Source organism: Manis pentadactyla, chromosome 17 (assembly GCF_030020395.1).
Source record: "Manis pentadactyla isolate mManPen7 chromosome 17, mManPen7.hap1, whole genome shotgun sequence".
Lineage (NCBI taxonomy): Eukaryota > Metazoa > Chordata > Mammalia > Pholidota > Manidae > Manis > Manis pentadactyla.
Genome location: NC_080035.1, coordinates 33,014,609 through 33,038,652, shown reverse-complemented (window position 1 = coordinate 33,038,652; position 24,044 = coordinate 33,014,609). Strand labels below are relative to the sequence as shown.

At 32.6% G+C, this 24,044-nt stretch overlaps 1 protein-coding gene across 2 annotated transcripts in view; it reads left to right on the top strand.

Moving 5' to 3' along the window:
- Window positions 1-24,044, top strand: part of DACH1 (dachshund family transcription factor 1) — a 405,237-nt gene that overhangs the window by 269,793 nt on the left and 111,400 nt on the right. For both annotated transcript variants that reach the window (XM_057494559.1, XM_057494558.1), the window contains exon 4: window positions 12,795-12,967. In XM_057494559.1, coding sequence (XP_057350542.1) covers window positions 12,795-12,967 — 173 coding nt within the window. The remainder of the gene's footprint in view (window positions 1-12,794; window positions 12,968-24,044) is intronic.

Sequence of the window (24,044 nt, the reverse complement as noted above, 5' to 3'; positions counted from 1 at the left end):
ATTTGGAACCTCTTTCCTCTGCTGTAAAATATGATTGTATTTTGATGGCATCATTTTCTCAGTGAAGTCATCCCAAAGTACCCTCCTAACACATGCTTACACATACACACATACATCACGTGCATGCAAGAATTCTCTTTCTACCTTCTATAACTGGTATCTCATTTAATACACCATACCATGCCACTTAATTTATTTATTTATTCAGTATTTTTTCTACCCACCTCCCAACTAGAATATAAACTCCACGAAGATATACATTTTTATCTGCTTTCTCCAGTGCTATATTCCCAGTGCATATAGTAATGCCTGGCACATAATAAGTGTTCAATATATGTTAAAAGGAAGAACAATCAATGATTTCTGTGTCTGTTTATACTATAACATTCTATGATTCAAATATATACAAAAAGTAAATTGTATGTTGTGTAGTGATGTTTAAATGTAATTTCCCGCTCCTTGTTCTATCCTCTGTAACATTCTTGGTATCAAGTTCTCTTTATGTAATTACATATTGGTATTTTAAAAGTTTTTTTTGTGTTTTCTCTTTTCTTTTTTCTATTTGAATTGAATGCATCATAATCTTAATAGTCTGCTGGTTTCTTCCTCTTGCCTCTCCAAGATTTTCAATATACAGTATTAACTTGACTTTTGTATAAACAAGAACATGAAATCTTTTTCAAAGCTAGGAGTTAAACACATTAACCTGTATAAATGAACATAATAGAACTATTTTCATATTTTCACAATCACTGGAGATTTGACATATTTAAAAGTTAAGCAATCCATTCTTAAGCTCTTAATACTTTTGTGAATTTAGTAGATTTAAAATAGATAACAATATATAAATATAAATATACAAAAAATCCCCCCATAGTATTTATACACATAAGCTATTAAAAAACAAATGTTTTTGAATATTTGTTTATCTGTGTGTCCATAACATTGTAATTCATTGCAAAAAATGGTTCAAATATATGATGAGGTGTAAAATAGAGTAGAGATGTTTATTTATGAAAAGCAGGAAGCCCATAGAATGAAATTTCAAAATTTCAAAGACAAGAAACAGTTTCTATACAGACTATTTTAACTAAAGGAAGTTCTTGAGATTTTAAATTTGTTTTGAAGAATACTGTCTTGCATACTAACTGAAGTCTTAAGTAGTTATTTAATATAAATTATTTTAATTAAGAGCAACATTTAACAGGGTGTATTTAAACAGATGTTAGGCCAGATACATACATCTAAATGACAGCATCTGTGTACTGTTGACAATGGTCCTAACATTTCCTGTGTAATGATCTGAGAGAATGTGCATGGTAGAACAGATGAGAAATAGAGCTGGTACTATATTTTAATTTTGGAGGAGATAGTGAAGTTAAAACAGATTTTGTAATCACAAGGGAAAATCACAGATCATAGTGCATTTTTATAACAGAGAATAGTTTTTACAGTTAGCTATTAACTGTTCAATAATTAAGGACTCCTCCTAGAAGGTAGTCATTTTTAATAGGTAGAGTTCTCTTTACACTGAAAATATTTAAAATATTTTTCTTACAGATAAAAATAACTTGGATAGATGTTACTTTTACAAGTTCAGGATTTTAAAAAACCCTGTTCATCTATTTGAGCACTTTAGAGGAGACAATTTCATCATTAATCATTTACTGTTTAATAAGGCATGTGTCTTTTAATACTGATGTTGGGAAAATTGTTGAAGAAAACAATAAAAGTGCACATGACCGATTTATCCAAATAACACCCTATGTGTGTGTGTGTTTAAATGAACATAAAACCTGTGTTTAGCACTTAATTCTGACACTGAATAATTGTGTGACCTTAGGTTGGTTGCATACTCCTTTATATTCTTCATCATCACATTATGGTTATAATAATTATACTAGATAATTTTTAAAATAAAAAATGATTAAAGACATTTAAATGTTATTTTATATTGACCTAAGGGTTGTTGATATTGTTCAGAAAATCAATCATTTCCAAATACATTTTATAACCATTTTCTATTTCTAATTCACATTGTCATACCAATCTAAAAAAAGCATATTCTATCCATTTTTTCTAAGGTTAAAAATGAGTGCTTATATTCAGATCCTGAATTGAAGTTAAAATGTAGAAATATAAAATTTCCATATTATTGCTGATCTGCCTAAGTGTTTTCTTTCATTGCCAGCAAATGAAATTTTAGTGGTCATTTTGACCTTGAAAATCTCCTGCCATGTCTGCCCCTGAAAAACTGATGAAAAGTGCTTTGAAAAGTATGTCTTCACTACGTATAATAAATGCTATGGAAAGAATGATTTGATTTCATACAAACAGTAGCTTTCAACAGGTCTGCCATTTGCATGTAATCTCCCATGATAATATAATATTATTTCAGTGGTCCTTCGAATATGCTGAGTTCTTTGTGATATGTAGTCCCTGGATTTAAAGCTGCCTTTCTCCGTAATGTTCTTAAGAAGGACATTGTAAATACTGGATACTGTAATTATTTATCATATTACAAGTTGGACTAATGGCACCTTTTCAAATTATGCCTAATTGTGTCTATTTGTTTTTTTTTCTCTAGGCTGCCTACTAAATAGTAGTTAGATTATTAAATATTTCAATCCAGTGGTAATGTTCCACTTTCATTCACTCAGTATTAATTGAGGACTATAATTCATCAGGCATTTATGTTGATTATCTTATTACAAAGAATACTGTAGCTCAGAAGTAAGTGGAGAGACTTAAATATTATAAAAATGCATTGACACTATTTGGGACTAAGAATTTATTGTAGGAGTCATATATCAATATTTGTTTATCCTGCTTAGCTTTTTCAGGCTTCTTTTTTTCTACAAAAAATAATAATAAAATAAAAAATCACCCAGCCTGGCTTATTTGGGACTTTTCTATGGCTTACAGTAGAAGTGAATATGCTTTCAGTAGAAATACCTTTATACCTTCTATACCCTCTTCAGGCATCATGACTCAAATCAAAGACATCAAAGTCTGCCTCGCAGGGCATCTGCTTTTCTTCTAAATTTTAGTCCCATATTCCTAACTGCTTGTTGTTGATTTCTGTTTCACCTTTCCTGAACTATCTCATTTTTAACAAGGCCAAAATTGAAATGATTTCTATTGATTGTTAAACCTGATCTTCCTCATAAAGGTGATCAAAAGCTTGGGTCAAGAATTCAGAATTCCAAGATCTAAATCATGGGGCAAGTTAAATCGATCTTTATAACACTAATATGGATCTGTCTCAGAGTTTCTAAATAAAGATTCACTGAGATAGTACACATAAAATCTTAACATGATGCCTGACGCATTGAAAGTAGATGATACATACTACATATCATCATCTTTGTTGAATCAGTATCATCATATACCCAATTGTTGATCTAGATACTCAAATCACTTTTCACATTACTCTCTTCGTCTCTATTCATATCCAAATAATTACTAATTTCTATCAAGTTTATTTTCAAAATAACAAACATGTTTCCTATTCTTTAACTTTTCTTTCATTCCAGTCAATGGATGAAATTATGTACGTACATAGTGTATCTGTGTATCTCTCTTCCACACTGTAAACTGCTCAAACACGAAATCTATAGCTTATCATTTTTGGTTGCCATGTTGAGGTTTATCACATGTGACTATAAAAATTTTCTGGGCTTGCAGCTCCAAAGTAGGAGAGTTAGTCCTACTTTGGTAAATGCTAGGGATACCTGATGAGCAAAAGACACGGCCTGCCGATGTGGTGCTTCTGTTAAGACAAGAATGGTTGGATCTTTTGCTTAAGAGCAATGGGGAAGCAATGGAAGTCTTCTCAGCAGGAGAGTTAGCAGTGTAAGATTTGTGCTTAAAAGTAATGACGGTCCTTGAGTGTGATTACAGCAGCAGATACAGAAAAAAAATAGAGATAACTTGCATAGATGAAATCAACAAGACATAAAAGAACTGGACTAGTGGCACACAGTGAGAGAGGAGGAGAAAAAGATGATTCCTAGGTTTCTGGCTTGTACTACCTGATGATGTCTTTCTTTGAGGCTAACTAGGTTTGGGAAGAAGACAATTTAACACTTAGATCCATGCATGTGAGAAATAAAAAGATACTTCCTACAAATATTCCATCCTACTTAGAAAGATTTTATGCTTTTTGGAAAATTCAATAGCAATTTTGGCTCAAGTGAGATTTCTCACTTTCAGCATAAATAATTTAAAACTGAAAACATTGTACAAAACAGTGGAAATTAAAACTGATTTCAGCTGACCATGAGCAACACTTACACATGAATATAAAACTCTTACTGTTATATACCATGACATTTGATTCCTCTACCAACAGTATAGAAAGTATATTAACTTGAAATTTTATTTGGTGTAATTGTAAATCTATGGGGAAATTACAATATCCATAGATAGGAAAATTTCTAGTCCATTTGTTTACTTAACAGAAAAGTAATTTGATGAGTTAAAGAGGGAAAAAGTAGATACTCTTTGACATTGGCAATGAGAAAGGTTAAAAAGTGTAGTTAAATTAACATGGATACATTATACTAAACTGCTTAATTTTGAAGAATTTTATGAGTATAGCTTAGATTGGAAAGCTCGTGCCCCCTAGTATTATCTCTACACTGTCCATAATAGCACTAAACTTAAGCTGTGGGAATTAATCAATCTGTTGCAATATCACCATTTCCACTGAATAGAAACACTTAGCTCTTGCTTATAATCATCATAGAGTCCATATCAACAAGACCTCCAAATATTTATTCAGTGCAATTGATCAGGCTACTATTTCTTTGCTTATACTGAATCCTACGTAACTATTTACCCAGTCTGAGTCTGCATTTGCTTGTTTTGTTTGTTTTGTTTGTTTTGTTTGGGGGATTTATTTTACCTGGTTAACACTTAGAGCATAGTGCTAATGAATCCAAAGGAAACAACACATCAAAAAGCAAAGTGTTTTCTGATATAATTATCTCTGTCTTGTCCTCATAATGTATTTAGCCTTTTATCTCTACAGTAAAGGCTCTCTTCCTTATTTTAAATTGCTTCAAAACTTCCCGGAATTTGGTATGAAAAAAGGGAAATACACTTATTACATTTTGCATATGAGAATTCATTTTAATAATCTCCATGAGTTCAAAATCAAGGCTTTTTAAAATGGAAACCATTGTCTTTCTTAAATTTCCTAACACTGCCCTGGTTTTCTGTGATTCCCAAAGATTCTTAAGATAAATCTTTTTTAGTAATGTTCTTTAAGGAGCTTTCTATGAATTCTCTTTGTATTCCATATGCCATTAGCGACTTACACTTCAGCTCTGATTTTACAATTTGTTTTTTATTCTTCCTAGGTCAACAATAATTAGCTATGATAAAAATTATTCAATAAAAATAAAAAGATAAGCAGTTTTGATTTCAGTATTCTGTGTCCACTTTGTGCAGCAATCTAATTTATGCTCTTTTCAACAACATTCGGATATAAGGCAATAAAGTACCTCAGTTTGGTGAAGTGATTTAGCTATTATCATAGTTCTAAAAAGTCCATGGACCCCAATAACACCAGTGTTAAATTTTCACCATTATATATAAAATGAAATATACTAGATAGCTCTACCTTCAAGAGAAAACATCACAGGTAAAACAGAAGCTCCCTTGTAGGGCAAGAGTTTTCAATTCCTAATTAACAAATATTTAACACTCAGGCAACACAGTACGCTTTAGTGAATGATAGAATAGCTAAAGAAAATAAGTCTAATTATTTCTGGAAAAATAACATGTTTTCCTAAATGTCTTAAATTCATTGGAGGTTGAATAGTTAGATTTCATAACAATACTATTCTTTCCCTCTAAGAAAAAAATTAATTGATGTCAGAACATGAGCTAAACAGGATTGGTTACATGAAAGCCTACCATTTCCATTTTCCCCCAGCACTTGCAAATCAAACGTGATATGTGTGCACGTGTAAATTTTAGACTCTGAAATTGACCTACTCAGAGGGCATTACTTTGCAATACCAATTAGGAGGTGTTTGTGATGTTTTCTTTGCTAAACCACTGTACCTAAAGTGGAACATTTTAAATTGTGGACCTAATAAATTGTACTCCTAAAATATTGCTTCTTCCTCACTTTAAAAAAAGCAGTCTGACAAAGTTGAAACAAAACACCAAAGATTTCAGTGTTTATGTGTGCTAAAGTATATCAGCTGAGCTTAGATCATTATCCAGAGAAGATTTAAAGATTATATTACAATAATCATGAGATAATTGTTTCTCCTATTTATGCAAAACATTAATAGTACTGCTGATGTGTTATATCTCATTTTTTATTAGGGTGAAGTTGATCCTTTAAAAGATAATAACTTGTTTATTCTTGCCTACCTCTGAAATAATAGCTGAACATCTGCAGCACCTGTGAATAGTATTTACTTTTACTTAGTCTTGTTTCCATTTCTAAGATGGCATTGACATCTTCTGAGTGGTCTCCAATGGTATGGAGTAAAGGCCCGCTCTTGCCATTGCTTTCATTGTAAACCAGTCTTGACAATGTCAGGTTCTTGTCACAGTCTGTCAGTGTCACTCGCTAAGCAGTGGTGTGACCATTAGTCCCTTTGAGATCTGCCTCCTTTATCAGGATCAGCCTGTGGGAAAATCTGAACAAGGAGTTACGTGCTATTTGGATATAAAGGATAATAATATTTAAATGTGCTTTCACTATTTTAATGCATAGTGGCTTAAAAGGAATATATTTTTACAGATCACTTTAGTTTTGTGTTTGACTATTTTACATGTATTCTATATATAATCTATAAGACTTATACTTTGGCCTTCTCTCTCTCTGTGGCTCTCTCTTTTTAAAATATTTAATGCTATTTGTTGAAGGCCTTGTATCTTCCAGGTACTCTGCTAGGCTGTGAGGATACAGCAATGAACATGAGACTCTAGGAGGGGGAAAAGAAGGGAAGCAAATGTTAATTAAACAATGACATATATAACTATTTCATTGTGTTTGCAGTAAATGCTAATCTCTATGTCCTTTCTCTGAATCTGGATTTTGTGACTGCTTGGTCAGTAGAAAACAATGGAAGTGTTACCATAACACATGGCCTTCTCTTTTGGAACCTATTCCATATTAGATATAGTTAGGATCCAATAGCAATTATGTGCAGGCTAGAGTTATAATTGGTGCCACTCATATGCATATACAAAACTTTTTATATTTTAGTAAAGAGAAACATAATAATATCCTTCCCCAAGACATTTCCACTTCCTTTCCTGCCTCAAAATTGTGTTCCAAAAAACAAAATGATCTTCTTTCTCTTATTAATTATCTTCAGATTTAAACATGCTTTAGTTTTTTTATTCATTGTCATCTTTTTTCTTTGAACTTCTCTCTCAATTGTTAAAGTTTCAGTTAATTTGTAAAATAACATTTCACATGTTGAGAAATCACATTTCTTTCTCTTTATCTGAGTTTATAAGAACCAGTTGCTAAAATATTATTTACAATGGATATAGTATATCTGATGGTTCTGCTGAATCTACTGCATACTAAGATATGTAAGAGAATTTTTCCTACTGTCCCACAAAGAACAGAAGGTACCAGGTACTCCTCATTTTAAACAAGGTAAAAACAATAGGTATTTATTAGAGGAACCAGAATTGTTTTTTAACTATCATTCTGGACTCCACAGTCCTCCCCCTCTGTTTGTAGTTAACAGAGGGTCCAACCATGCAGAGAAGGGATCTGAAGAAGTGATCGTAATGAAAAGATAACCTCATGGGGGGTTGTGGCTTCATGATGTCTTTTTGAGAGTCCTTCCTCACCACCAAGAAAAAGGGGGAGAGATCCAGGAGAATTATTCAAAGGTTAAAGATGCCTCTACCTCATTTAATAGCTGGATTTCTGCTTTGGTGTGAACTGCTGATCTGCTCTTTGTACATATTTGAGCAGGGGTATAAAGAGGTGTCTGGGTAAAGAGAGTGGACATTACCAGGCAAGATGCCCCACAGCAGGAGAAGGGCCTTTGTATGAAGGGGAGTGGGGTTTGGGGAGCTCGGGAAAGCAGGGAGCTGAAGGAGATGTCCATTTTCAGAGACTTCTGCTGTTAAGAGGTTCTCCTTCAAGACCATAGGAGATACTTACCAGTTAGTCACCTGCCACATGGAAGGTTTAAATGGCCAATAGTCATAGAAGTAACAGTACAGGAAGCCCTTGAGCTGGAACTGCCTGGGTAAGAGACCTTTATACAACTACCCAGGAGTGGGGAAAGACAAGGACAGATGAAAAACTAGCCAAGTCCTTGTAGGGAACCTGCACTCTAGGGCTGGGAGGTGCTCATGGAGACTGGTAAGCAAATATGAGTGTCGACAAGGATGGATTTTTTTGTATAATTGCTCAAGGTTATGAAGTGTCAGGAAAGGGAGCCTTGACAGAGCTGTTTGAAGACAGTAATTAGAGGAAAAAATGAAACCGTTTTATATTTGTAACCCATCAGTTCTGACTGGTTACCCTTAGAGTAGGGATGGCTTTCAAAATGTAAGTGTTTCTCCCCAAGGTAGTGTATTTCTGTGTTTAGATTCTGTCTTATCATGAAATATGTATCACAAAATATGATAAAGACATAAAATGGGAGCAAACCAAAGAAAATAGTCTGAGCCCACAAAAAGACTGGATATGATGTACTCTATAACTGTTTTAATGTTGAGGTAGAAAAGGTAAAATGGGGTAATATCTTACATCTAGACCTTACGAATTCAGATTTCAGTTAAGTTTAATCTTAAAATCACCTTGTCCCTGAGGAATATGTATCTTTTACATGAAAAGAAATCTAAGCACACACAATCACTTTTTGTATATAAATTCCATATATTTGAGTATGCAATTATTGGTAAATTCTTAATATTGATATAATTAGGCAGGGTAAGTAAATTGTTTCACATTATGTAAAAGCATAATTAATCATTTTTAGCTAGAGACAATATGGGCAATTAGGTGTTAATTTCAATTTTCTCTGTTATATCCATTGACTCACTTACATCTGGCTGCTGCAAGTCTGGACCTAGGTTAGTTTTCACCTACCAGAATCACACCATAGCATTAGTAGTTGGCCTTCATGGTGCTTGTGGTTATCTACTTGATTGCATCAGACAGTAGCTGCTTGTGTGTTCTACTGTAAGCAGCACAGATCTGTTTACTCTGTGTAAGCAGGTGTCTAGCCTGAGGCTTTTCAGTGCTTCTCCACAATCTGTGTGTAGGACTAGATGTGGGAGACCCTGTCCCTTTTAGTCCCCTCCCCTCAAATTAAAATATGATTCTAGATTCTAGATTATAAAACAGCTGGATGCACTCAGTGTTTTCATGAGCTTGTAATTATATTTCTTGGTTTAAAAAACATCTTGTATTTCTGTTGTATTTTGTCAACATTTGTGTACATGCCTCAACACCCTATTATAGTATGTGTTCTTTGAACATACTGGGGTTTTATCTACTTCATCTTTTTATTACACTGCAAAGTCAAATAGCACAATTCTATAAGAATGGATAAATGAGTCAGTTCCTTCTTTTTCTAACTCCCTTAGCAATATTAGAATCTCTTAAATATTTGATTTTTTTTGTCTTCTGCAAGTTTTCATGTGGTCATAATAGTAAACTTTAATCTTAAAGGCATATATGTGTATATGTATGTTGACATTGTACATATATACTGGCTTATATCACTAAATAGTAGCCTAAACCAAAGCACTTTAAATTATACTTTTAATAATTATGGACATGCCTTGTTCTGAAGTGGACTATTTTCAATTCTTATTTATTCATGCTAATAGAGGAGAAGGATGTTATAAATAATGCAGAAATCACTTACAGCTGACTTGGTTATATATTGTACATTTTTCATCAGACTTAGTTTCTTAATTGTTTGCTGTATTTATTACCCAAATGAGCTAACATCATGAGTATTTAACAAATGATGATTGGCGGTGATGGCTAGGAGCATTTTATGTAGTAGGAAAATCCAATCTAGTGTTAATGAACTTGCTATGGAAAATTCACATATGCATGATTGATATTTACCCTTATACAATGGACTGATAACCTATGATGTAAAAAAGATGTGACAGTATATAGTATTTGTCTATAATCTGTTTTCCAAATGATTTAATCAGAATTTTTGTTTAATATTTTATACCTTGGTAATGTGAAAAAATAGAATTATAGTGCTTCCCCACTGACATGAGAATGAAGATAGAAATATATTTGGAAAAATGGCTTTTCCCCATTTTTGAACTCACAATCAGGATTCAAATAAAAGAAGAAATTACTTCAAGTGAATAGAAAAACTAAAGTAGATAATTAGTATAAATAGAACTCAAACTGAATCCAAAAAACTGAATATGAATATTTTTCTCTAATCTGTGTGTTAATTAATTATCCTCAGATAATCTATGAATATGTAATACTAGTATTTGTTGGATATTTTAAATTTAATAGAGCACAGAGAAAATTGTCTATTAATTATAAGTTTCTAATGCAGTTCCCATATTCAAATAGCATTTATTCCAAAGTGTTACTTCTATTTCCAAATAATGATTATGCTTCAATTCTTGTTTTAACTGACAACATAAGAAGTAAACATAAAATAAAAAAATTTGCACATTTTTTGGTAAAGGCAATGTAAAGTGGAGATGTTTAAAATGTTTTGTCACTGACTATTTTCTTGACATATATTCAAAAAATTCACATATTAATAGTTTTTGCATGTTTGAGTAGGACTTTGGTATAACTGTCAAAAAGTAATGAATAGAGAAATAAGGTATATAAGTATGTGATGATGAAAGTGAACAACTTTTTTATCACACTGCAGGAGCAAGCTGGAGAAATGTCTTTTATGTGAGTCATTCTGTATGAAGCTATAAACTTTTTTTTTTTTTTTTAGCCAAAAGCTGTCATGCTTTCTTGTAAAATAATAAAGATAATAAAGATATCCATTTTAATTGATTCTTTTCATTGTTTAATAAAATGGCTTTGTTTGATTGCTGAAGACTTTGAATTGAGTTTTCATTACCCACTTCTGAACAATTTACTCTAAGATCCAGACAGTATTGAGCTAATGAGTTTGAATTTATATTGAACCTTAAATGTCTTCATGAAGTAAATGGAAAAAAAAATCATGGCAGTAACTAAGTATTCTTCATTAAAAACTATGTCGTAGAGATTTTACAATGAGACTTTTAATAGAGCTAAAGCATTTAAATTGGAGTCTTCCCAACCATTTGCTGTTTCTTAGCATATTATATGAAAATACAGTTTCTTTTCCTTTTTTAAAGAAATAGAAATTCATAAGCTTAACAGTGAGATTATAGAAATTATTTTTCAAGTGGGTGGTTTTTATGTTCAACAGATTCAGTTAAACAATAAATTAATGTTAGAAAAATTTAATTTGGGGACATGTCTAAATTGAAATAATTTATAAACACCCTCCAAGGGGTATCCTAATAAGGTGTTTTGAGATCTATTGATGTGAAGACATGGCCACTAATATTGGAATGTAAGCCCTCAAATGGACTATTTTGACTTTGGCACTGATATTGCCACAACTGTAAACATGTCTCTCTGTAGTTAGAACTAGTGCTATTTTTGTTGATGCACACACATGTAATTTATTGCTTTGACATTATTTTCCTCTTGAAAGTGATCTTTTAGGTTCTCTGTTCTATGTCTAACGCTGTTGGTCATTTAATGATTCCATGTTTAGTATTTGCTCTGGAATTAAGTGAGGAACTTTAACTCTGAGTGGTGACTAGGATGCTGTTTCATACAAGGATAACTGTATATTATAACTACCAGTGTGCTTCATTTCCAAGAAGTAACTAATTCTCTAGGTATATAATAAAGTCCATTTTATATTAAGTTGGTTAGTCAGATGGAATTAGACTCCACAAACAGGTTAAATGTTGTATAAATTTTATTTTTTAAAAAATTTGAGAATCCATCTAACAAAAAGAAAAATAAGGTTTAGGGGATATTTACTTACTTAAGGTTATTTCCCAAGAAATCACTTAGCCAATCTCCAAAATTGCTATTCTTTTTCAAAACTTCAATTCAAACTAGTTGTTAGAAGATTTGAAATAATACTATATCCACATTATTTATATTCACTCCCCACAGGTGGCAGTGAAGGTTCTTGGGATGAGAAAACACGGTACTCTTCCTCACCCCAGGGATGTCAGGCTTCCATTCCCCATCCCCATATGCCTGGAGCATGTGGCCTTCCACTTAGTCATCCTTTCCACCATCTTCAGCAGAGCCACCTTCTGCTAAATGGTACAATGGCATTTTTTAGCCCTAAACATAGTAGTTACAAAGAAAAACATCTAATTATAAGTTACTAAAATATAGGACATAACAAAGAGATATACTACATTTACACAACTAATTGTGATGTTAAAGAAAACCTGAGTATTTTAAATAAGAATTAGACTGAGCAGAAGAGTAATATAGCAAATAACTGACCATTTATATTAAACATATGAAGAATGGTAATATGATCAAATATGGCACCCAACCAGTTAGCTTCAAGCCTGATTTCCCTCAGTGGAAAGTTAGTACTCTTGCATATCGATAGGACAAATGGTTTTCCTTTGAGTATCATTATTATAACGTTTTTGAATGCTTCAAATTTTGATGAGTCATGTATTAAACCATTTTAGTAAGTGGGATTTGTCATGTTTCATAGTTTTATTTGCACCATGCAGTGGTGATATATATGTATTTTTTACAGGACTGGAACTTCCTTTTATGATGATGCCCCACCCTCTCATTCCTGTCAGTCTACCTCCAGCATCCGTCACCATGGCCATGAGCCAGATGAACCATCTCAGCACCATCGCAAACATGGCAGCAGCAGCCCAAGTCCAGAGCCCTCCCTCCAGAGTTGAGACATCTGTAATTAAGGTAATTGTTCTCTCATGTGATTGTTTTGTCTTACGCCAAACATCGTTGTAAGCCACCATTTCCCAGTCCATTTTCTTATTCCCCAAGTAATTCTATACCAAATTGCCAAGTGATAGTAAATAGATGGTGAGGGAAAAAAAAATCACTTGTAATAAGTAGAAACAGGGGTACCATATTTTAAGTTCTCTGTTGTATCTGTTAAAAGGGAGATGAGAAATTTAGTGATATATTTCAAACTGTGCATGTACGTAATATGTATGGTAGTGTGTGTGCATGCATACGTGTGTGTGTGTGTGTGTGTGTGTGTGTGTGTGTGTGTGATGTTATGAGCCTTAAGGTATAGAGAATAGTATCAGATTTGTTTGCAGACCAGAAGGGTTAAAGATTATTTACCACTTAATATCCGTGCTGCTTTGGGTATGTAACAATCTTTCTGCTTCAATTTTGCATCTAAAATATGGATAGTACAGTGTAGATGTAAAAGCTAAACAAAATAATAAAATGGAATGTCTTTTATAAATTCAAGATACACTTTAAGTGGAAGATAACATTATTATACAAATATCGTATACTTGTATCTATGCAAAATTCTCTGTCTCTGTCTCTCTGTGGGGAGATAGGTGTTTACATTTAAATGTGTGTGGGTGCCTGTATGTGTATACTTTTTCATTCATACTATTTTATAATGTGTATTTAAATCAAAGAACTTTCAATGTATTATCAGGATATATTCTTTTTTAAACTAAGTAAAAGATATCTCCTGCTGCATTATCCTTATCTGACATAATCGTTACCTTCTTTTTGTTAATATAATGCACTTGAATTAGGTGAGCTTCTGGAGCATGTCTTACATAAAAGGTTCGGTTGCAGTTCTTATTCATTGCTGGTGGGAGTGCAAAGTGGTACACCCATTTTGGAAAACAGATTTGTGGTTTCTTACAAAATTAAACATTCTGTTACTGTACGATTGTATATATTTACCCAGTTCCTTGGTGTTTACCCAAAGGAGTTGAAAACTTATGTCTACACAAAAATTTGTACATGAATATTTATAGCTGAATTTTTTCATAATTTCCCACACTTGGGAGCAACCAAGATGTCCTTTAGTAGGTCAAAAAAAATTGTAGTACATCCATATGTTATGACTTTGTTAAATTAATATTTGTTAAGTTTTACGTGGATGCTGGATGGTGAACCATGGTTACTGAACAGACCAGAAGAAAAATTGAAATAGAGAAGCTTATTACTCACAGCTCCTGGAAGAATTACCTGGCATGCCTTGAGGTACCAATGGAGAGGTAAAGGCAGAGTGCCAACAGACAGAGTGAGACAGGACCTGGGGCACGTGCCTTTATTAGGGTCCACAGGTGGGGCCCTTGGAGTTCTGGGGCTAGGGCTGGATTGGTCAATTAAAACCAAAAGAACAGGGTTTCAGTAAGCCCCACAGGGTCTTGTCTAAGGGGAGACTGTTGATCATAAGGGCAGTTGGGGAAGTCATATCAGAGCCCTACTTTTGCATGTGACTCTGTGGCTGCTATCTGTGGCGTGAACTTACATGAAGGGTTAGTATCAATTTAAGGTCCCTGCAGCCACTCGGTCAAACAAAATGGATGCCTAGGCAGCAATACCATAGACATCATACAATGGAATATTATTCAGAACCAAAATATGAACTCTCAAGCCATGAAAACATATGGAGGACACTTAAATATATACTGCTAAGTTAAAGAAGCCAGTTTGAAAAGGCTACACATTGTATGATTCCAAGTGTATGAACTCTGGAAAAGGCAAAACTCTGGAGATACTAAAACAATGAATGATTACCAGTGGTGGGGGGGCAGGTGCAGGGGATGAATAGGCCGAGCACAGGGCCATGAAAATGCTCTGCACGATACATTATACATTTAAAAAAAGGCCCTGTTACTACGTACATAGAATGTTGAACAATAGGCAAATTTTTCTTATAATAATGGCTCTACAAAAGATGAATACTACGTCCTCATATCATTTTCTGAAGTGTTCTTACCAGAAGAATAACAAAAAACATGGAAGACCCTGATCAACTTCTTAAAAATCTTTATCTGAAAGAATGTCAATGAATACTAAATTGTCATCAGCCAAGAACTGGGAGGAGACCTTTTCAAAATTCTTCTTTATTCGGAGTGACTTTTAGGTGTACGGGGAGCATAGGGTTATGGTTGGAGTTAGTGTCTGGGTTTAATCTTAGGGTGAGGGCGAGATTGAGGTTTAGGGTTACGGTGAGTTGTGGGCGACGTCGATGGTGACGGAGAGGGGTTAGGTTCAGGGGCCAGGGTTAGGGTTAGGGTTAGCAGATGATATGTGAATCAAGGCATCGCTGTGTGATTCAATTTACGATCATTTTTGGTAGTAGTTATTATTGAGAATTCAATATTCTCATCCCCTCATTCACTGAAGTGACCTAGAGGAAGATTTCAGCCAAAGAAAAAACCTAATTGTTCCTGTCATTGTATTTGATGGCTACTTTAAAAAAAAAACAACAAAACAAATGATAGTATTTGTTATAGGATGTGATTATTCTCATTTAAAAATTTAGTAAGAATTACTATAGAAGATACTCTTCATAATATTAATTATATAATTTTCCCTTTCAAAACGGAGAACTTTTTTGGTAATTTCTTATTTAGGTAGGATTTAGATTTATAGGTAAAGTAAAAAATATGACCGAAGAGCAAGCAGTTTAATGTCATAATGGATGACTTAGTTTTGTACTGTAGATAATTTTGACATTAGCTGGTCATACTCCTGAATCCAAAGGATTCCAGTTACATCAGAAAGCTTCATTTATTTTATTTGTTCAATATACATGTGCTTCAAAAATAGTTTGTGCTCTATCTAATTTTAATTATCATGGTTAGATAGTGAAGCTTCCTTTAATAAATCCTGTTGTTAAGGTTTAGGTAAGTAGGAGGAAGCAGTAAGGTTTCCTTTGGAGGGCTTCTTTAGAAAACAATTTAGATTATTGGAAAGTCAGCAACATTCCTGTGGTTGATTAAATTAAGGTTAGGAATAGAGAGGAGGAAGATAAGGAGAAAGGAAGGAAATATGCAAAAAGGGAATAAGACAGTGAGGGAACTCTAGTCTTGAAATGTTTGACAAACCCCTTAAGTTATAGTGATATCCCCTTCATAGTCGCTTGAGGCAAATATTTTCAGAAACTTGGCTAAAGAAAGACTAAAGAAAATTCTGAACTTTCGAATGTGGTGGTGGTGTAGTTAGCTAAATAGGAAACAATGGCTTTAACTGAGAATAATTGAACAAAGTAAGAGCTGCCAATTTTAATCCCAACATCACAATGAAGTTCAGTTGGCCACTGTGGATGTCCTAAATGGCCTATTTGCTCTTTACCTTTGAGGCTAGTTGTCTGTAGAACTTCAAATTTGATGCTGACGTGTAAAGACTGTAGAAAGTAAACATGTTTCCAGAAACACATGAGACAATTCTAATATTTTTGGTAAAGATATTTCTAATATTTTTGCATAAAAATAATTTTAGATCTGAGAAAAATCATGGTATGTCCTCACAGAATAAGAATGAAGAATAGATTCTCTATGGAATTCCAAATATTAGGGAAAACAAGTTAATAAATCAACCTGTCTAAATTTACATATAGGAGGCTTTATAGTATAAGCAATGCTTAGTAAACTGATAGGATATTATATATATATATTAAAGTTAATTTGGGAGAAGTTTTTATTTTCTCCAAAGAAAACTATTGACTCATCCTATGTCACATTAAATAACACGGCACCCAAGTGGGTGATAAAAATAGTGCTTGCAAGTTTGTTTGCCTGAAAAGATTCTAATTATGAATGCTGGTTAACAGCGAAATGTTAGATATCAAACAAGATTTGCCCCATCTGAAGGAATGATAAAACAAGAGCAATAGCCTTTGAAGAGAAGACACAAATTTGAAAGATATTCCATGTGCTGGAATGTACCATTCACAGTTTTTGACAGTAATGACAAAAATAAAAATTATAAACCCAATCTAAATGAGAATGGCAGTAAGGATTTGATGGATGGAAGAGAAGCAAAAATATGGCTCTCAGAGTAACGTATTTTCAAATATTCTGTTACCTGTTTTTATGGTGTAAAGGAGCTCCAATGATTTTATCATAAACTTATATATGAAAATACACATTCTAGTACAAGGAATAGAGCAGGGTCTGAAATCTGCCATCCTCAGGCAAAATCCACCCTCCTGCCAGTTTTTGCATGGAATGTGAGTTAAAAGCGTTTTCACATTTGTAAGTGGTTTGGAAAAAATCAAAGAATCATCATCTTTAATGACATGTGAAAATCATGGGAAATTCAAATTTTAGTGTCCTTAAAAATTTTTTTTTGGAATTTAGGTATACTCTTAATTTACATAATGTCTATGGCTATTTCCACATACAAAGGCAGAGTTAAAACATTTACTAGCTGGCTCTTTACAGAAAACTTGCTGATCCCTGCATTAGATCTCTGAGTAACTCAAACCCATGTGAATCGTACGTAGGTTTGCATAACTGAGGCCACTCAAACTAAACTCTCAAATGCTATAGAGCCGTAGCATTTGGTGTTGAAAAAAAAGAAATTAAAAGCATTGAGGAAAAGATAACTGTATAAATGAGGATAGTACTGCTATAGCATTATTTGCTTTAAATGCAAGTCTTCATGATGGAGTGCTGCCCAAGTATTAAATTTTGACTTTCTCTGGCTGATTGTGTTGGATTACTGGAAATGTTTTAGTAAGGTAACTTTGAGGAAGTATACTGTTTAGACAATAGTAATTCTAATTTAAATCCCTAAAAGCCAACTCTCTTTAAGAATGTATTAAATTATAAAAGTTCTGGAAATGTGTCAGTGAGACCCATATACTTGTAATGTTTAACATTCTTAGACCATGAAGAGACATAGCCTCAGGGTGTTAGATGCTATATAATCCAGCTTCCCACATGGTGGAGAAATAATTTCTGCATCCTCCCTGCCCATTTTTATATATCTAAGCTTTTGTAGAGGGCCTATTCTATTTGTAGCAAATTTAAGAGTGGGGAAGGTGTTCATTAATCAAATTAATATTTTCATCTCAATAGTTTCTACCTTAACTTCATTATATTCTTTTGGAAGAAAACTGTATACAAATTCTTCTGTCTTCTAACCATTTAAATACTACTACAGTACCTATAGTGTCTCTTTCCTACAGACCAAATTTTTAAATTTCTTACCATTCTTCATCAAGCTTCTTGGTTGATGGTTTTTCTTTTTTAAATCACCCCCTCCTCTCCAGTCCTTACCGTACAATACTCTAGATGTAAACTACCCAGTGAAGAGACACTGGAACTAATGTAAACTTCAATTCTGACAATAATTTTTAAATATAGTCATAATTCATAAAACTGTTTTGCTAGTTGAATGTATGACTTAATAAATATCATGCCTTTGCAACGTGAAATTCTACTAAGTTAATTCTACATCTTTTACTTACATTGGGGATTTGCATTTATCCATAGTAAGTATATTTTCCAGTCTTTTGATTTAGATTCTTAAGATATTTTTGAGTGTTAACACTCTAAACAATCATATTAGCTATTTATACCATCTTTGTATCATTTCCAAATTGTAAGAGGATGTATTACTTGTATTCCCTTAAATCTCTGAGGAAAATAAACAGTATAAATCAAGAGATCAATTTTCCTTATAGGCTGAAATGTTCCTCTAATTGATTCTCTTTGGGTATCATTCATCAAGTAACCCCAAATCTCCCTGAATTAATCAATATTTTTCTCACTTTTTATTTAATAAATTCACAGTGATATCATAAGGAACTTGAAAAAAAGGTTCCTGTTGATTAAAAAATAATAAAATTGAAATGAAAAAAGACAATATATTTAGTGGTTTAAAACATGGATCCTGGAGGAAGACTTGTTGGGTTTATATTCCAGTTCTACTTGCCTCTAGTCTGATGACCTCAGGCAAGTTACTTAATATCTCTTTGTTGCCTTTTTTTGGTACAATAGTTTAATGATATAACTGTCCCATCAGGTTGTCAAAATGATTAAATTAGTATTTATAAAATCATTAGAAGTCTTTGTACACTGACATGATCTTCATCTTATCACTAGTTTAATTTTCTACCCAAGTATTCACTATTGCCTATTTTAAAAGAAGTTGTAGGATCTTATAATGAATCCTTGTCAAGCTTTTGAAATATAGTCGCAACTGTATAGTTTTAAGATCCTGCTCACTTACTCTTTTCCTTCAGCTCCTTTTACCTAACAAAAGTGTATTTTGATTTTTTTGGGGGGTGAGGGGTTTCACTGCAGTAGTATACAAAGCAGATTTTTAAGTGCATTTTTTTTCATATTTCATTTTTCTCCCAGGATAATACAGAATTGTTTTTGAGAACTTAGCAACATTCAAATGATTCTACATTGCTGCATAAACATCTTCCCCCTCATGCCACATTACAGGTTTTTTGAGAACAGGAACTATGACTAATGATTTAAATTTGTTAATTTTCTCTATTGACCTGGTGTGTGTGTGTGTGTGTGTGTGTGTGTGTGTGTGTGAGAGAGAGAGAGAGAGAGAGAGAGAGAGAGACAGAGAGAGAGAGACAGAAATAGTTTATGACATTCTCATTTAAAGATTAAATATTGAAAAGAACATTCAAAAATATGATGTATAAGTTTTCCAGTCTTTAACACTTTCATTCAAAGCAGGTCCTTAAAATACTCTATTAGAAAATTGGTCTTCATGTGCATGAAATTCTACATGTTTGAAAATGATAAAAACTAGAACCAGAGTGACCTGATCCTCAAAGTAGATTAAAATCTTAGAGTCATGTCATGTGCCTCATGTTTGTTTGTTTTTAGGTACAGAGCAGTTTATTTTTGGGCAATCTTTAGTAACTCTAGATGTATGTGTTACTTTCAGACATGAAATTTTTTTTACAAAAAATAATTTCATATAATTCTTACTTGAGTTTAGAAAAACAGTCAAGTATCTTCTGTTAATGTTTATTTGCATATTGATGTTAAATATAAAAAGAAGATGCTAACAAGAAAACATTAAAATATAACCATCCCTAAGGATATCATACATCATGTATTCAAATATACTACATATTTTAAATCCTTGAGTTTGTAATAATATTAAAAAATAAACTCATTGTTCACCTTTGGAGAATTGTATGGAATTGTTTCTTTTAAAGGACAAATAAAAGATAAATAAAGACATGGAGTCAAGCATTTTCTTGCCTTTCCCATACAAACTATCCTTCAGGATAACCAAATAATTCACAGGGAAACTTCCTGTTCATATAAATCTTCGAGCAAATGAGTGAGTAAGGAATGATATATTTAGAATATCACCAAAATGCAAGTCCCTGTGGTGTGATGAATTTGGGCCATGATCATCAGTGGTTGGCTGGTGTCATGAAGTGCAGCCGAGCACACAATGTGTTTCTGATGAGAGCACGTGACATCATCTATGACGTGGTCTTGCCCCCAGATCAACTTGAATCAAGCATCCTGGTCTAACTAGGTAAGATATTCAAGGGACAGAGGAACATAGAGAGAGATTAGACCCTCTAAGGAACCACATATGAGCAGTTCATAGTTCTGGTGGTCTCTAAGAACACACACTGCATTAACTAGATAAAAAGTCGGCTTTAACCATTGCCATGTACACAGGGAAGACCTATCTTTTCATTAAGATGTTCATTTTTATTATTACATGGGGATCACTTACAATTTGCATTAACATTGTATTTTGTTGCTTAAAGTAACTAACTGTAGGACCTTATATTACCAAATAGTAATCTGAAAAGTTATGGACGTGGGAAAAATATAGTCCCTTCCCCCATGCTCCCCTCCCCTACTAAATAAGTTCAAAGAGTCAGTAGGAGAGTAAATTGTTTATGATTAGACTCATGGGTCCTATCAGTTTCACACTGAGCAAAATTGAATATTTCTTGAGTATCATCATCAAAACAAAAAGTTCTGTAAATGCCCTTTGCAGCCTCAATATAGAACTTTGAGTCATGGAGTTTTGATAATGGGTACCTGATCCTCCACCAAATGCCAGTATATTAACATTATTTACCATGTCTTCCAGAAGTACTTTTAAATGTTTTTCTGAACCCAGAATTCCAATTCTACTATTTATCTTCTCTGTTCATTTTTCCAGGACAAGTGAATTTGGATGCCACATTTAATCAGTGTATGTGATTCTGGACTTCACTAACAACATTTACTAGTTCATGAAACATGTTTCATGGGGGAAAGGATTTTTGTCAGTTTTGTTTACTTATACCTATTAGATGTTAAATAAATATTCTGTAAATAAATGAATTTAAGCCTGAGTTTGGGTTATATAAAGTGCTAGTCAAGTTCAATTTTTTAAATTAAAAGTTATACAAAATAACATTCAGTATGAGAAACATCTTCTCCCCACTTCTATCACATGTTCAGTGAGGGAATCTCTGTCTGATAAAAAGATGAAAATCCAGATAACTAAAAAGTGAACAACATGAAGTTAAATGAAATGATCCCTTAGAGAGGTTGCCATTATTTAGATTTACTCTTAGAAAATATTTTAAATTGATAAAATACAATGCATTTGTTGGCAGAGAGGAGGCAGCTGGCAGTGCAATTTTTAAAATGTTTATCACGTGTGTAATACCAAACAGTTTATGTTTGATATTTTAGAATTTTAGAATACATTATTTTGAATTCTACCTTTGATTCTGAATTATATTAGAGACCAATATTCCTGTTCTACCCAGAGGCAATAAATGCAGCTTTTCCTTTATTGTTATTCTGTAACCATTAGTTTATTAGTATGACCTTTTTTTTTTTTTTCAGTGAGAGACTATTCCTCTTAAATTTTCATTTATTATTGTGGCTAGTTTTATAAAGATGGAACATTGCAAAAGATTGTGTTTTATTGATTGGTGGAGTTATGATGCAGGACTATAAAGCAGTGTGTTGAAGTATTAAATTAAATATTCTTCCTCTTTGTCCTACTTCAGGCCCATCTTGAAGGTTAAAGGGTAGAACACAAATGAAATGATAAATCCAGTTTACATAGTTTCCCTATAGACATTGAACTGCTTCTTTCTTATTATGTCTGAATAAAACTCATTATCTATTTTGTTTCAGTAATAATTATGAGATCCTCTCTTAAGCAATTCTTTGCTGTCTCCATTATTCTCCATCTTATAGCATACTCTGGAAAAGCAAGCATATAAATATGATAAAAGAATTAAGCTGTTGAAATAAATTAATTTATTGTGCAACAGTGTATTCAAATCTTACTTGCTCAATGGATTTTAATCTAATGAAATTCTTCAAAGAATAATACATCATGTTCCAAAGATTGAAATTATACATTAAGTGAAATGACTGAATATGTTGTCTCAATTTATAGAAAGTTTCAAATGAACACTTAAGCTTTTAAATCATCAAAATTTGCATAAATTAAAATATTTCTTTAAATACAAGTATTAAGTATTGTCCTTGTATCCTTTGTTCTTAGACAAAAAAACTATAATTAAAATAAAAATGAGCTAAGGCTAAATTAAATACTACAATTTCACCTATATTTTCTAATTCTTAAATTATGCTTTTAAGATGTATTTACATTAATATTTTAATCCAGTTTTTTACTTAGTTTATTATGTGATCTTTAGAGTGTTTTAATGTACAAATGAATAGGTGAATAATGCATGAGTGAAAAGAAGGAAAATCTTGACAAATATATTGACTAATGAAACAATTTTTATGTACTTATATGGAAAATAAACAAATAATTGTTTTTAATGGTATAATCATTGTTGCTAGAGTTTTATGCATTAAGTACTTATGTGTTTTATGAATTACATATCTCAGTAAAAAGAACAGTTTCTCATGCTTTCCATTAGCACCAATAAGAAATCTATTATGACAGGAAACTCAGACTTGCAAAATGATTTTAGAGGGATTGATTTATTTCAAGATTGCATTTATCTCTGTTCAGCCTAACATATGCCATTGCAAATATGTCCAATTACATAAACATTAAGAGGAATATTAAAATATATCGATGAATGAACATTTATGTGAGGGATCTTTTGAAGAAAATCATGGTTAATTTAGGAAATTTTATTTATATAAAATATATTTAAAAAAGCAATGTTCTCTCTCAAATACATACCATGTGTTTCTGTGTAATGCAAATGTTAAGAGATAGCTGTAGCTGTATTAAGAATTAGTTTTAAAGCTTAGACAAACCTGCATGCTTGTTTATCAGAATTCCAAGAAATCAAGGTTAGACTCTTTAAGGTGTATCTCTGGTCATGTATGCAGGGTAACCTATTAATAGCATAACTTATTAATACAATTACACTGACTATAAATAAGTTCTACTATCCAGTTTTATAAATCTATACCCCATAATAGTGCACAGATACTCCAAAAGACATATGCAATCTAAGCTCTGAATGTTACTCATAAACGAAGATTATCCTTTCATTTGTGATTGCAAAGACTTGATAGGAGCTTTTTTAGTTATTTTTGTGGATTAACCAATGTGGTATATTTGTACAATTGAATATGTTCAACAGTATGAAAGAATAAATGAATGATACATGCAGCAATGTGGCTGAATCTCAAAAACATTTTGTTGTGTAAAAACATCGGACACAAACATATGTACTATGTGAATCCATTTTTATGAAATTCTAGAACCAGCAAAACTACTTTGGTAATGGAATTCAGAAAGTTGTTTATGGGGATGGGAGGAATTGACTGGAAAGGGGCATAAGAAATCTTTCTGGGGTTATGGAAATGTTCTAGATCTTGACAAAATTCATCAAACTGAACACATAATAAATGTATAGTTTGAAGCTGCTTCATAGTAGAGGGTAGGGGTGACTGTTAAGAAAAAAAGATTTATAATCTAGGCTGCTTTTAAATTATAATTAGAAGATAGGAAATAACTTTTGGCATCCAGATGTGGATTCTCAGCTTTTAAATCATATATGTTTTGTTTCTTTGAAATTTACGTCATTTGT